The 13,478-nt window shown below is 41.4% G+C and overlaps 1 protein-coding gene across 1 annotated transcript; it reads left to right on the top strand.

The window, feature by feature from the left end:
- Positions 1–643: 643 nt before the first annotated feature.
- On the top strand, positions 644–11,784 carry LOC129114873 (G-protein coupled receptor family C group 6 member A-like). Its single transcript, XM_054626760.1, is given in 7 exon segments — positions 644–846; positions 1,585–1,873; positions 7,271–8,074; positions 9,595–9,810; positions 10,138–10,165; positions 10,168–10,260; positions 10,766–11,784. Coding segments are annotated over 7 exon segments (2,652 nt in total).
- Positions 11,785–13,478: the final 1,694 nt, after the last annotated feature.

The raw sequence follows: 13,478 nt of genomic DNA, 5'->3' as shown, positions 1-13,478 counted from the left end.
TTATGAGAATCCATCCTGCCTCTCCTCTCCCATGATGGCAAACTCCAGTTTAAAAAATAACTTTAAAGGACTCAGTGGAAGAATATAGCCAAAATGATGATTTCAACTTTTCATAAAACTGTTAAAGATGGATTATACACTTACAGTGATCTCCGTATGAATGATGAGGTCTGTGAGGGTTTTGAACTCTCTGGGGAACTCAGGGCACTGCTCAAAAGACACAGACCTACCTCAGTCAAAAGTCCCACTGACTTAACTGTTGGTTGCTGAACTGACTGTGTGTGTTAAAAAAAGGTATACAAGGTGTGTTCATGTAGTTTTTGAAAGATGAGCTGGCCCACAATAATATTTTTTACTCAGCTAAATTGTTGCTCATGCACAATACCAAATATGATGAAAGCTGGTTCAACAGAACAGGGACTGACCCTGCTGTCACTCATAAGGAAGTGGGCAGGACTGCAGGGGAGAATATGAGAATAGTAAACTGAAGGAGGAAGCAAGAGGGAATTTTTTAGCCTAGTGACAAGGTTGAAAAAGGAGAGTATCACTCTGCTGGAGCTAAATAATTGCATAGAATAAGTTAGAAGAGAGGGGAGAGGAGAAAAGGAGTTCAGACACGAAACACAGTAGAGAAGACAGCGGTATGGCCTGGGACACTCTAGTAATCTATTTGAACATAACACTTAACCTTATCATTCTGGAAAGAGGAGATGCCACTGAGAAGGATACCAGGGTTCCGGGAGCTACAGCCCCTGGAGGAATAATCATCGGAGGAATCTTTCCCATTCATGAAGACGTAGACAAAGAGAACCACTCATTTGCACCGCAACTACAGCCATGTATCAGGTGGGATCATTCAACCCAATGCAATAAATGATATACAGACCACCTTTTTCACTTTTCCACTTCACATTTCACCTAATCTTAAGAAGAGAGTTTAGTCCTGTGAGTAACCAGGAGATAAAATCTTAAAATAACCAATATTCTTCAGTGGTTGAAGAAGTTATGAGAGCCTTTACTTAAAAGTAGAAATAGTACAATTAAAATAAATAAAAGTAGTCCTTCACTAGAAAATGATATAAAACTGTATGTATTTGTGACACTGCTTGTATTGCTTAATTTTCATAAACTGGTGATATGCTTGTTTGTAAAATCATACTCTATATAACTGTATATAACTATGAATTATACAAATGTAGTGTAGTAAAATTACAACATTTCATTCCGAAATGTAATGAAAACAAAATTAGAAAAAAAAAAAATAATTAACAGGATTTAGCAGTCTAAAATTGAAATACTAACTAAACTACAACATCATTCTTACGTACAATACTTAACGAAAGGAAATTAGCGATAGTATTTCCACACAGAAAAGAAAAATGTCATCTACAGTATACCAATTATGATGAGAACAAACTGAGGAACTGTGTTTTACATGTTATCTTTTAATAACTTCATTTTTATCAGAAGGTCTTGAAATGCAAATGATACTTAACTCTCTTCAATACTGCTAGTATCAGTTCTGCGTGTATCACATCTGTGCTGTATTCATTATTTGATGATGACGCTGTACTGTTGGCACAGGTTTCAAGAAAGAGGCTTGGTGAGGGCACTGGCTATGATCAATGCTATAGAGGTCATGAATAAATCCCCTCTGCTTGCCGATGTTAACATCACTCTGGGCTACCGCATCCTGGACTCCTGCTCTGATGTCAGCACAGCTCTGAAAGCCACAGCAGACTTCACCCAACAAACTGACTGCTACACCCGAAGCAACACTTGTGGGCAGCCAGTCATGGCTGTTTTAGGGGCCTCTTCCTCTGACACATCCATCTCCATTGCCAGGCAACTGACTCTCAAGATGATCCCTCAAGTAAGTAGTGAGAAACATAAAGACACTGTACACTTAGTGAGGGTGCGGGTAGGAGTCCAGCATTTGATTGACACAGTGTTGGCTGTTACAACGAATTAACATTGCACCACAGATGAACAGGAACATAACCAGTTGAATACTCTAAGAGTGGAAGTTTTTTGGGGGACAGTGATCAGATAATGATCACATTTATTGCCTTATTGGAAATGACCTGCACGTTCACATCATTTTACTGTATTCTAACTCTTTTCTGGCAATGTGATGATGTGTACATTTACTGTACATATTTTTTTCTATTAACATATAGACATTAAATATATTTTTAATTATTAATTACTGTTATTCATATAGATACAATTATTACATTTTGAATTATTTAAAAAGTAACAAGCATAAAAAGCAAACGACCACTGATCAGATTTATATTGAATTTAGTATGCATGCTCAAATGAAGCATCATTTGAGCATGGAACTTCATTTTTGACCTTGAGGAACAGTAAATCATCTAAGCTCAAAGGTCCACTCCTAGCTTTTAAACATATCTCAAGGTCTTCCATAAGGACGTGGCGATAGTGCAGGTTCAACTTCAGCCTTATAATATCATGTGGTCAATGATGTTTGGGAGAAGATAACGCATGTCTCTGTTCAAAGATGGCCTTGTTGATCTTTTAACAGCTGTCCACTCTAATAAACTTTTTCACCAACTTTAAAAAAGTCTCATACACATCACAAGACAAACACTCTCATAGTCATTCAGCTTCAGGTTTTAGTCTTTTTAACTTGTCTCCAACAATGAATGTCACTTCATCATAACCAACAGCTGTGTCCAGGTGTTTGGGCCACAGGTATGAGCAGGTCTGGTCTTGAGCAAATCCAATATCTCCATCCATTATCTTAACTGCTTCTCCTGGTGAGGGTCGCAGGGGGTGAAGGGTTCACCCTGGACAGGTCACCAAACTATCACAGGGCTGACACACAGAGACAGACAACCATTCACACACATCCACACCTACGGGTAATTAAGAGTCTTCAATTAACATCAGCTGCATGTCTTTGGACTGCGGGAGGAAGCGGAGTACCTGGAGAGAACCCACGCTGACACGGGGAGAACATGAAAACTCCACATAGAAGGCCGTCTAGCCTGGGAGTTGAACCCGGGAATTGAACCCGGGCCTCTTGCTGTGAGGCGGCAGTGCAACCCTTGAGCAAATATTAAAGATAATTATCAATGTCTATAAAACTATATATTTATAAGTAAGATATTGATAAATCTAGTACCTAAATCATATTGGTGCAGTAGCTCAGAAAGGTATTACTGATTTCCAACCCTGGCTGCTGCAGCAAAGGACTTGTTCTATCAGATGAGCTACCTGGACACACAACTTACAATCTTTCCTTACGGGGCATATCCTCCAACACTTATTATAATAACACACAATTAACTATGAATTTGTTTTAAACAAAAAAATACACATTCAGAGAGAAACTCAAAACTTCTGCACAACACACACCTTTGCTCTGACTGAACCAATCTGGTCCAAAACATATATAGAACTTTAAAAACAAATAAATTCAGAACAGGATTATAAGTTACTTATAATGAAGATATCACAAACTGTGGTTTCTAGAGCACCAACAATAATGTTTACAACAGCAAATTAACTATAAAGTCATTAATATTTCACTGAAAACAAATGTAAAATGCTAATGAAATAAATATAATTTCTGATTGAATCTTATAAATGATAGTAATCAATAAAAGAACACAGATATCAGATTGTATCAGTCAGTATCAGTGTCATCTGTCCTTCTGTCCGGAAAATGATTACATCCATCTTTTTTCACAGAGACTGAGCGCCGCATTGCTCAATGTATTTGTTTGAGAGAGAGAGAGAAATGGGGAAGAGAAGGTGGTAGGTGGTCTATTATACTTAATGTTTCTGTAAGTTATTCTGTGTGGCTGTGTAGCAACAAGGCTGTAAAGCCTTACAATGGGTGTGTATTGGATGGAATGTTCAGACCTAAAGCACGTGATGTCATCGCCAGAGTGAGAGGAGCTTCAGAATCTTGTGAAAAAAATATTTTAAAATTGCCAGAATTCCCACAATTTTCACTCTTCAGGCATAATTGTTTTGATCAAATTGTAGATAAACTTGTCCTCGTCACAGCCATAACACCATGGAATCCAACAGTCTTACACATTTGACTCCATGTGCCTGAAAGCAACATGAACTCCAACCAACTGCTCCATTAGACTCCATGTTAAAACAACAATTTCTCAAAGAAAGCAGATGGTACCAGTTTTCTAACCTGCTCTGAAGCTCATATTTTTTAAAACAACAAACATAAAAATTACATCTCTGCGTTCATCAGAAGATAACAATATGTTTTCCATTGGAATTATGGTTTTACGATTGTAGGTAAGAGTTTGACAGCTAGTTTTGTTCAAAATCAGTGTCTGCTCTCACCTATCTTAATTAGTCCACCCAGGTGCTCCCTCACCATGGCAACCATTGACACACGCACAGAAGCATGAGCGCACGCACGCCGTGTGTGTGTGTGCGTGTGACCTATGGCTCTCAAAAACAGAGATGAGAGGAGCGATAGCTCTTCAATCTCAAGTGATCTCGTGGTCACATTTCAAACACCACAAACATAACAAATATATCAACGCGATGGGCAGAGTCTTTTCTCTCTATTGATGATATTATTTTGGCGATTGGACTCAAATATTTTTTCAAAAGTACCCCAAACTAACCCTCATGGTCACATTTTAAACACATACAAACATAGCTTTAAACATGGCTCCACATTATATTTAATTAAAACCAACCAACTGAAGTCTTTGGATAAAAGCGTCTGCTAAATGACTGTAATGTAAGGTAATGTAATGTAATGTCTTGGACAGGAGACACAGTGTAGGGATTTTTGATGCTAGCATGGTGATAGCTTTGGTTAAGCAGGACAAAATGCCTGACATAAGATTGTTTATTGGGATTTAACTCTGTGAGAAAGGCGGCCTTCATGAACTTGGTCATTTGATTGACAGAGAGAGTGTGTGTGTGTGCGTGTATTTCTCTATTTCTCCATTTCTCTCTCTCTCTCTCCCTTTCTTTCTCTCTCTTTCTCTCTCACTCACGCACCCTCTCTCTTCTTTCAATCTCTCTCCTTCTCTCTCACTCACTCTTTCTCTCTCACCAGATCACTCTCTCTCCTTCTCTCTCACTCTCTCTTTCTCTCTCACTAGAACACTCTCTCTCTTTCTCTCTCACAATCTCTCTCACTCACTCACACTCTCTCTCTCTCTCTCTCACTCACTCACACTCTCTCTGTCTCTCTCTCAATCTTTCACTCTCACTCACTCACCCTCTCTCTCTTTATCTCTCTCTCACTCACTCAACCTCTCTCTCTCTTTTCACTCTCTTATCTCTCTCACTCACCCTCTCTCTTTTTCAATCTCTCTCTCTTTCTCTCTCACTCACTCTTTCACTCTATATTTCTCTCTCACTAGCTCACTCCCTCTCTTTCTCTCTCACTCACTCATACTCTCTCTCTCTCTTTTCACTCTCTCTCACTTGCTCACTCTTTCTCTCTCTCTCTTTCTATCTCACTCACTCTCTCACTCTCTCTTACTCTCGCTCTCTCTTTCACTCACTCACACTCTCTCTTTCCCTAATCTCTGTTTCTCTATCTCTCAATGCCTTACTTTCTCTCACACACAATTTCAGGTAGAACCTTCCCTGTGTTATCACCAGTTATGGCCAACAGTAACTCAGCACGACTACTATTAATACTATTATTAATACTACAACAACTTCTTCTTCTACTACTATTGCTGATTCGACTATTTCTTCTACTTAACCACTGATAATACTGCTGCTACGGATACTACTACCACTACTATAACTTCAGCTTCTAAAACTACTACTCTTCTTATGACTGCTTCTTCTACTATTACTACCACCTCTACAGTTTAACAGTTCAGCTTCCAGATTTTTCTTTATTGTATTTCAGCTCTTTGCTTCTTTTGGTGATGCAGTTCAGCTTCCATCTCTGACAGTTTTACAATTCAACTACCAGGTTTTTTCAACAGTGCAGTTCTTGGCTTTTGGGCTTTTTCAGGAAAGTCATTTGAAACTTCCACATTTTCAGCAATGCTCTGTGACTGATTTCAGCTTTCAGCATTCCCACGCATTTTCTGCAGGATTGTATTATTTATGCGTTTGGACTTACTTTTTTTTTCAAATAAAACTCAAATGTACCTCAAATGAACCCCAAACTAACCCTAAATGAACCCCATTGATACAGCTGTCTCAGAACTGTTAATATATGCAATGTCTTTGGGCAGTAGCAGCCACACAGTCAAAGTTTCTTGCGAAATTTTCTTGTTAATATTTATCATTTTAATATCAACAATATGAATGAAGCCCAAACTCTTTGGCCTGAAAAACCCTCTTGCTTAGATATGTTGTGGATATTCAGGCAGATAGGCAGGTGCACTGGTGCACCAGCTTTGCCAGTACAGGGAGTCTCCCCGCATTGACTTGTATCCAAGGATGGAGGAATGTCCCGTAAGAAGTTCTCAACCTCTGTGTCGATGCTGCCAGCTACAGCCATTGCGGAGGCCTGATGCACGACTACAGCTCATGACATGTTGATTGATCGTCTCTGTTGGGCACATCACCTTCAGCCTGTGGTTCGAGGTGGCCACCTCCAAGGCTTCTCCAAGGTTTCACTGAGTCACTACAACATGCTTTGAGAATACACCATTCTATCCATCTACAATGTGATAAGGAGACTACAAGTTCCTCAGGCTATATTTCAGATCAGTATTTGATAGTAGATTGATTAAATTCACATGCTAGATCACATTCTTAACCAATTAGGCAATCATAGATTAATTGGAATTATTCCTACCTGAGAGCCAAGGAGTTGACACCTCGGCGTGAAAACTGATTACCAAAGTGTCCCAATATTAAATCTGAGAGCTACATCAACCAAACCAGAGTATTCATACATTTTTACCAATATTAGAGATAATTAGGCTACAGGGAACACTATGCATCCTAACGTCTTAGACTGTATATGTTAAACGTAAAGCACCCCAAAAAAGACAAAACAACGATTTGTCCCTCACAATGAGTTTATTAGAGGTAAGCAGATATGTGATTGTGTCATTTATGGCAGATCTAGGATCAGTCTTCTATAATACATTTTTGACATAATTAAAATACAATGTATAATAAGGCTGAAAATTATTAAACACCTTGGGATGCTGTGGCTTATAGTTGGACACCCCATCCCACCCCACCCACGCCCACCAGGTCTGTACATTCATGATTATTACTTACTACTTATTTTAATTGGAAAAGACATAACTGCCTTTCTTTTCTCCAGATCAGTTATTCATCAACTGCGGTTATTCTGAGTGATAAGAGCCGCTTTCCTGCCTTCATGAGAACCATTCCTAATGATGAGCATCAGACAGCTGCCATGGTCAGTTTGCTCAACACCTATGGCTGGAACTGGGTGGGAGTAGTTACAACAGACGGAAATTACGGCCAATCAGCTCTTGACCACTTTGTGTCCCAGGCCTCTGGAAAGGGAATCTGTGTAGCCTTCAAATCAATCCTACCTCAATCTGTAACCAGTCAGGATGTCTGCTCTGCTATCGTGCAGACTGCCCGAACCATCTGCAAGAATCCCAAGGTACAGGTGATTGTGTCATTTGCCAAGCCGACTCACATGATGTACCTTTACCAGGAGCTTAAGAATCAGACGCTCAGAGCAGGACAGAACATGGAGACAATGAGAAGAATCTGGGTGGCCAGTGATAGCTGGTCCTCCTCCAGCACTGTAAAAGGAAACATAACTCTGGAGGACATTGGACACGTTGTGGGATTCACCTTCAAAAGTGGAGACATGTCGTCATTCCGTGAGTACTTGACCAGACTGGAGGAAACTGGACATGACAACATGAGGAATAACACTTTCATGCAGGAGTTCTACATGCAGCTCAATGCTAGCAAATATTTTGGAGAGACTGAGCTGGTGTCCAAGGCTGTGAACAGACTTAGAGAACACACTCATGCTGGCACCATCTTCAGTATTGAGATGGCTGTGAGTGCCATCGCTCAAGCTTTGGTGTCTATCTGCAGGAGCAGAGACTGCAGAACACCAGGCAAAGTGCAACCCTGGGAGGTATTTACATACATGAGTGTGTGTGTGTTTGTGTGTGTATGCTTTTCTGTTATATTTCTATGGTCCACATGGGTTCATTTGAGGGTGAGTTAAGAGCTAGGTTTAGATAACAGTTGAGGATTAGGTTTTGGCTGTTGACACATTGATTATGGTACCTTGGTGTACTTACCATCACCAGAGGTTAGAGACAGTTGGCATTTGACAGTCCCAAACTAAAGGGGTGACTGTAGCACAGTGGTAGAGTATGGGCGTCCTTCAATCAGAGGATCGGCAGTTTGATCCCCAGCTCCGCTAGTACATGTCCGCTGTGCCAGCATTGTATGAATGGGTATGAATGGTTAGGTAGTTGGCACCTTGCATGGTAGCCCCTGCCATCAGTGTATGAATGTGTGTGAATGGGTGAATGATGACATGTAGTATTAAAAGCGCTTTGAGTGGTCGGAGGACTAGAAAAGCGCTATACAAGTACAGGCCATTTACCATTTACATTGGTCTCTTTCACACCTCTGGAGATGTTGGAACAAGTGAAGCTAGCTGGGGTCATGAGGTCAACAGGCTGGTCATTTGTAATCAGAGAGCTCAGCTAAACACGCCTTTTCAGCTGGCTGTTAGGTTACTCTTCAAAGACAGGAAGGAATTTCTTTATGGCGGCACTGAAATGCAAACTCTACATTTTTGAAAATACATGAAAATGTTATATGCTCCTCGGTAATTTAATTCTGTTTGTTGTTTAACTGTATTTGTTTTCCATTTTTCTGCTTCTACGGTACTTCCAAATTCCAAAACTAGATTTTTGGAGCATATTGCATCCTAACACACATCCACGCTGGTTTCAACTGAAGATCCCTACTGCTTGAAGTGCATAAAGTTGATTTTCAAATAAAAAAGACCCATCCTAGGGCTCGCAAGGACAATCAGATTCAGCCTGAATTAATTAGTAGGCCTGATCCTTAACAGACCCACTGGGAGAGAGAACACCAAGACGTGTTAACACAATTTTTTAAAATGGTAGTGTCATACAAGTTTTGAGCCCTCATTCATTGGATAATTTACACCAGTGCTTGTTCTACTGTCACATCTGAAAATATCTGCTGTGGAAAATGATTATGACACAACACATGGTCAGAGCTGATAGATTGCTGAGATCCACTTGAGTATTAGAAATATTTACACTCAGACTTGAGCCCAGAGGCAATACAACAGGACCCTACCTGACCCAATTAGACTGAAAATACTGTAATTTAGTACAGGTCTGAGGGTGGGTCTCTGTCAGGAGAAGTCAGGTGGACCTGACTCTCATCTCATTGACGGTGTTGTTTGGTTTTAACAATTAGGTACACTTAATGTGTTCAAGCTATTGCGTGAATAATTCATTGTTGATAGAGTACTATGCAGCACTTTGAGGTTAAGAACTACGAAAGGGGACTGGATGCAGTTAACTCATGGTCTTCTCAAGAATAGTCATGCATACAGTAAATACACAATACTGACTTTAAAATGAAATGTTTCACGTCCTGCAGGTGCTGAAAGCTCTGTGGATGCAGGAGTTTAAACTTAGAAAAAAGAGCTATAAGTTTGACAGCAGAGGAGACATCAACCTGGGCTATGATGTGACAATGTGGAGGTCAGATGGAGGGAACATCCATGTTCATAATGTTGTGGCCGAGTATCACCCACACAACAACAAATTCACCCACACCAACCAAAGCTCCAACCAACAAATCCAGAACCTGAAGGTCGGCCCTCATTCAGCTGTCATTTTGTGTACACACACACACACACACACACACACACACACACACACACACACACACACACACACACACACACACACACACACACACACACCCACCTACACATTCTGCATTGTGTGTGTTTACTCAAAACATTAAGACCAATAAAGCTAACTTAGGCAATACTTAAAAACACTATTCCAGTTTTAAGATACAGTATAGCCAACAATAAATTGTTCAGAATTCAAAATTCAATCAATCTAATTTACTATGTAAGATAAATAAGCTGGAAACAATAAAGTAATCATGGTCTCTTTCTGCTCTCCTCAGCACATCATCTCGAAATGCTCCAATAGTTGCCTCCTGGACAGTTCAAGAAAACAGCTGAGGGTCAACACACTTGTTGTTATGAGTGCATCAACTGTACTGCAAACTACTACTCTAATAACACAGGCAAGACTGTTACACACACACACACTCACACACACACACACACACACACACACACACACACACACACACACACACACACACACACACACACACACACACACACACACACACACAGACTAACAGCCATGCTCTGGTTAGGGGTATTTTTTTGTTAATGAACCTCATTTTGGCATTAAGGTGTGTTTAAGGTGATCATATAATTATATTTTTTAGAATATTAAAGTCCCCTTTGTGCAGTCTTGTTTGTGTTTCCACCACATCTGGGGAACCATGAATATTGGGCAAATTTGTCCACTAACTGATTAGAAATTATAGCTGTGTTTAAAACAATAAAACAAGTTACCTTTGACTTCCAGTTTATCTGGTTATTCTCATCTCATTATGACGCTTACGTTAAAAACAAGGTTAGCTGAAATCTTGGAATTCTTTTTGCATGGAGTCAAATAATTTCCTGTGTGTGATTGTTTTATTCTGTACCTGTGCTTGTGCTCCTTCATCACTGCAGATATGGACCAATGCCTGAGCTGCGACACAAACAAAGAGTGGTCTCCGGATGGCAGCTCCAGCTGCGTCCCTAAAGCCCTGCTCTACTTCTCCTGGCAGGACGGCTTCGCTGTGGTGCTCCTAACATTTTCTGCCCTGGGCATCCTCCAAGCTCTGCTGGTGTCAGCTCTGTTTCTACATCAGCGTGACACTCCTGTTGTGAAGGCTGCCGGAGGGCCATTGAGCCAGGTCATCCTGTTCTCTCTGGTCATCAGCGACATAAGTGCCATGCTGTTTGTAGGCCGTCCCAACAGTTTCCAGTGTAAGGCTCGACAGGTGCTCTTTGGCATCAGCTTCACTCTGTGTGTCTCCTGCATCCTGGTCAAGACCCTACAGATCCTGCTTGCCTTCCAGGTGGAACCTGAGCTGCAGGAGGTTCTGCGGAAGCTCTATAAGCCTTACGTCATCGTTGGCATCTGTGTGGCCGTTCAGGCAGCTACCTGCATCTGCTGGCTGGTACTAAAAAGCCCATTTAATCATGTCATCATTCATCCAACCACTTTGCTGGAGGACTGTCATGAGGGCTCATATTTGGCCTTTGGGGTAATGTTGGGCTACATAGCTGTCCTGGCTTTAGTGTGTTTCATCTGTGCCTTCAAAGGACGCAAATTGCCACAGCAGTACAACGAGGCAAAGTTCATCACCTTCAGCATGTTGCTCTACCTCATATCCTGGCTGCTTTTTGTTCCTGTCCACGTCACCACTTCAGGAGTGTACCTGCCGGCTGTGGAGATGGTGGTCATTCTCATCTCCAACTACGGCATCCTCACCTGTCATTTTTTCCCAAAGTGCTATATAATCCTTTTTAAGAAGGAACACAACACCAAGAGTGCTTTCAGGAAGAATTTGTATGAATACTCCAGCAAAACCACAGACTCCGTCTCTGTGTCTGTTGTAACAAACTGCAGAGACAAGACTAGCTGCACCAGTTTGCGCAGAGGTTCAATCAAACACTGCCTCAGAAGAAGCTCCAGCATATAAACTGCCATTGTTATTAAAAAAAAAAAAAAAGGGTTTTGAGAAATATTTAATTGTACACTTTTTATTGTAAAGATTATATATTGTAAAGATTATATCTGAGCCTCCATTTCTGTGTATTCCAAAGTATGTTAGATGTTTTTTCTTGTAATGTTCCATTTGTTCTAATAAAGATGGATATACTACAAAAAACAAGTCATGGCAACACTAGCCAGAAACCAGAGCATCTAGTTTATTGATCCTCTAACAGGTCTATTCCAGCAAATCACATTTTATATCACTTGATTTGACTTTGAGCTTATTTCACAAAAGGCGCCTGAGAGAAACAAATCAGAATAAAAATAACAACAAAAAAACCAGGAAGAAGAAAATCTGTTATTATTCAAATTCCATCTGGCAATTTCCTTTTACTTTTGGATTACAGCTTGCCTTTCCTGGTCCCCGGTACCTGCAATATATTCACAATGCTTTTCACAATGTATTTAAAGTTTCTCCTAACGCAACAACGATTAAAACCGTGTTGTCATGAAGGAAGTGATGTAGGGTAGGGGAATAAGTGATGAGGGTCGTCGGATGAAGGGATGAGGGTTGTGGGGTGAAGGGATGTAGGGCAAGGAATGAAAAGGTGTAGGGCAAAGGAACGCGGAGGTTGAAGAGCTTCATGGAATGATGTATGGATGAGAGCATTGATGGACACCTGATGTGCAGTGGCTGGTGGGAACTGGGGGAATGGAGACTCTTGAGCTGGGGCTGTCTCTTTGTAAGATCCGATTATGCAGATTCCCTCGTGGTTCCTGTTATCAAGTGAGAGATAGAGGGAGAAAGACAGAGTAAGATAAGATAAGATAAGATAATCCTTTATTAGTCCCGCAGCGGGGAAATTTGCAAGAGAGGGAGGAAGAAATTTAGAAAGTAGAGGGGGTCGGATGGGAGGGATGTTGAAGCTGAGTCAAAAAGATATACAGCGTCATCCACCCCATGCCAGGTTGGTAGGCGAACTGAAGTGGGTCCAAAGATGAGCTCACCAGGGGGCAGAGATGCACGAGGACCAGCCTCTCCAGCGTCTTCATCAAGTGGGATGTTAACGCCACCGGCCTGAAGCTGTTGAGGTCCTTGGGTCGCGGGGTCTTTGGGACTGGTACCACGCAGGATGTTTACCATAGCTGTGGCATTCTCCCCAGCTTCAGGCTCAAGTTGAAGATGTGCTCCACTATCCCGCACAGCTGGTCTGCGCAGGACTTGAGGAGCCTTGAGCTGATGCCATCTGGACCCGCTGCCTTTCTCAACTTTATCTTCTTCAGCTGTTTTCTCAATTGGTTTGTTGTGAGGGACAAGTTGAAGGGTTTGCTGTAGGGTGCTGGTCATGGGGTGCAGTGTATGAGGAGTTTGGAAGGGAGCCAAGTGTTGTGGGAAAGGGGGTGGAGGACGAGGGAGTTGCAGCAGCAGGGAGGTCTGGATGGGGGGAGGGGTGGATGGCTGATCAAATCTGTTAAAGAATAAGTTCAGGTCATTCACCCACTTTTGGTCCCCTGTAGGCTGTTGGTTAGCCCCTTTGTGGCCAGACATTGCCTTGAGGCTCTTCCAGACCCCGTTTATATTTTTCAGCTGCAGCTGATCCTCCATTGTCATCCTGTAGTTGTTCTTGCCTTCCCTGATCCTCCTCCTCAGCTCCCTCTGCACAGTCTTAAGCTCCTCTT

This window comes from Anoplopoma fimbria, unplaced genomic scaffold (genome assembly GCF_027596085.1).
Source record: "Anoplopoma fimbria isolate UVic2021 breed Golden Eagle Sablefish unplaced genomic scaffold, Afim_UVic_2022 Un_contig_10661_pilon_pilon, whole genome shotgun sequence".
NCBI classification, from domain to species: domain Eukaryota; kingdom Metazoa; phylum Chordata; class Actinopteri; order Perciformes; family Anoplopomatidae; genus Anoplopoma; species Anoplopoma fimbria.
The sequence above is the reverse complement of the archived record's forward strand: the minus strand, read 5'-3'. Positions and strand labels throughout refer to the sequence as shown.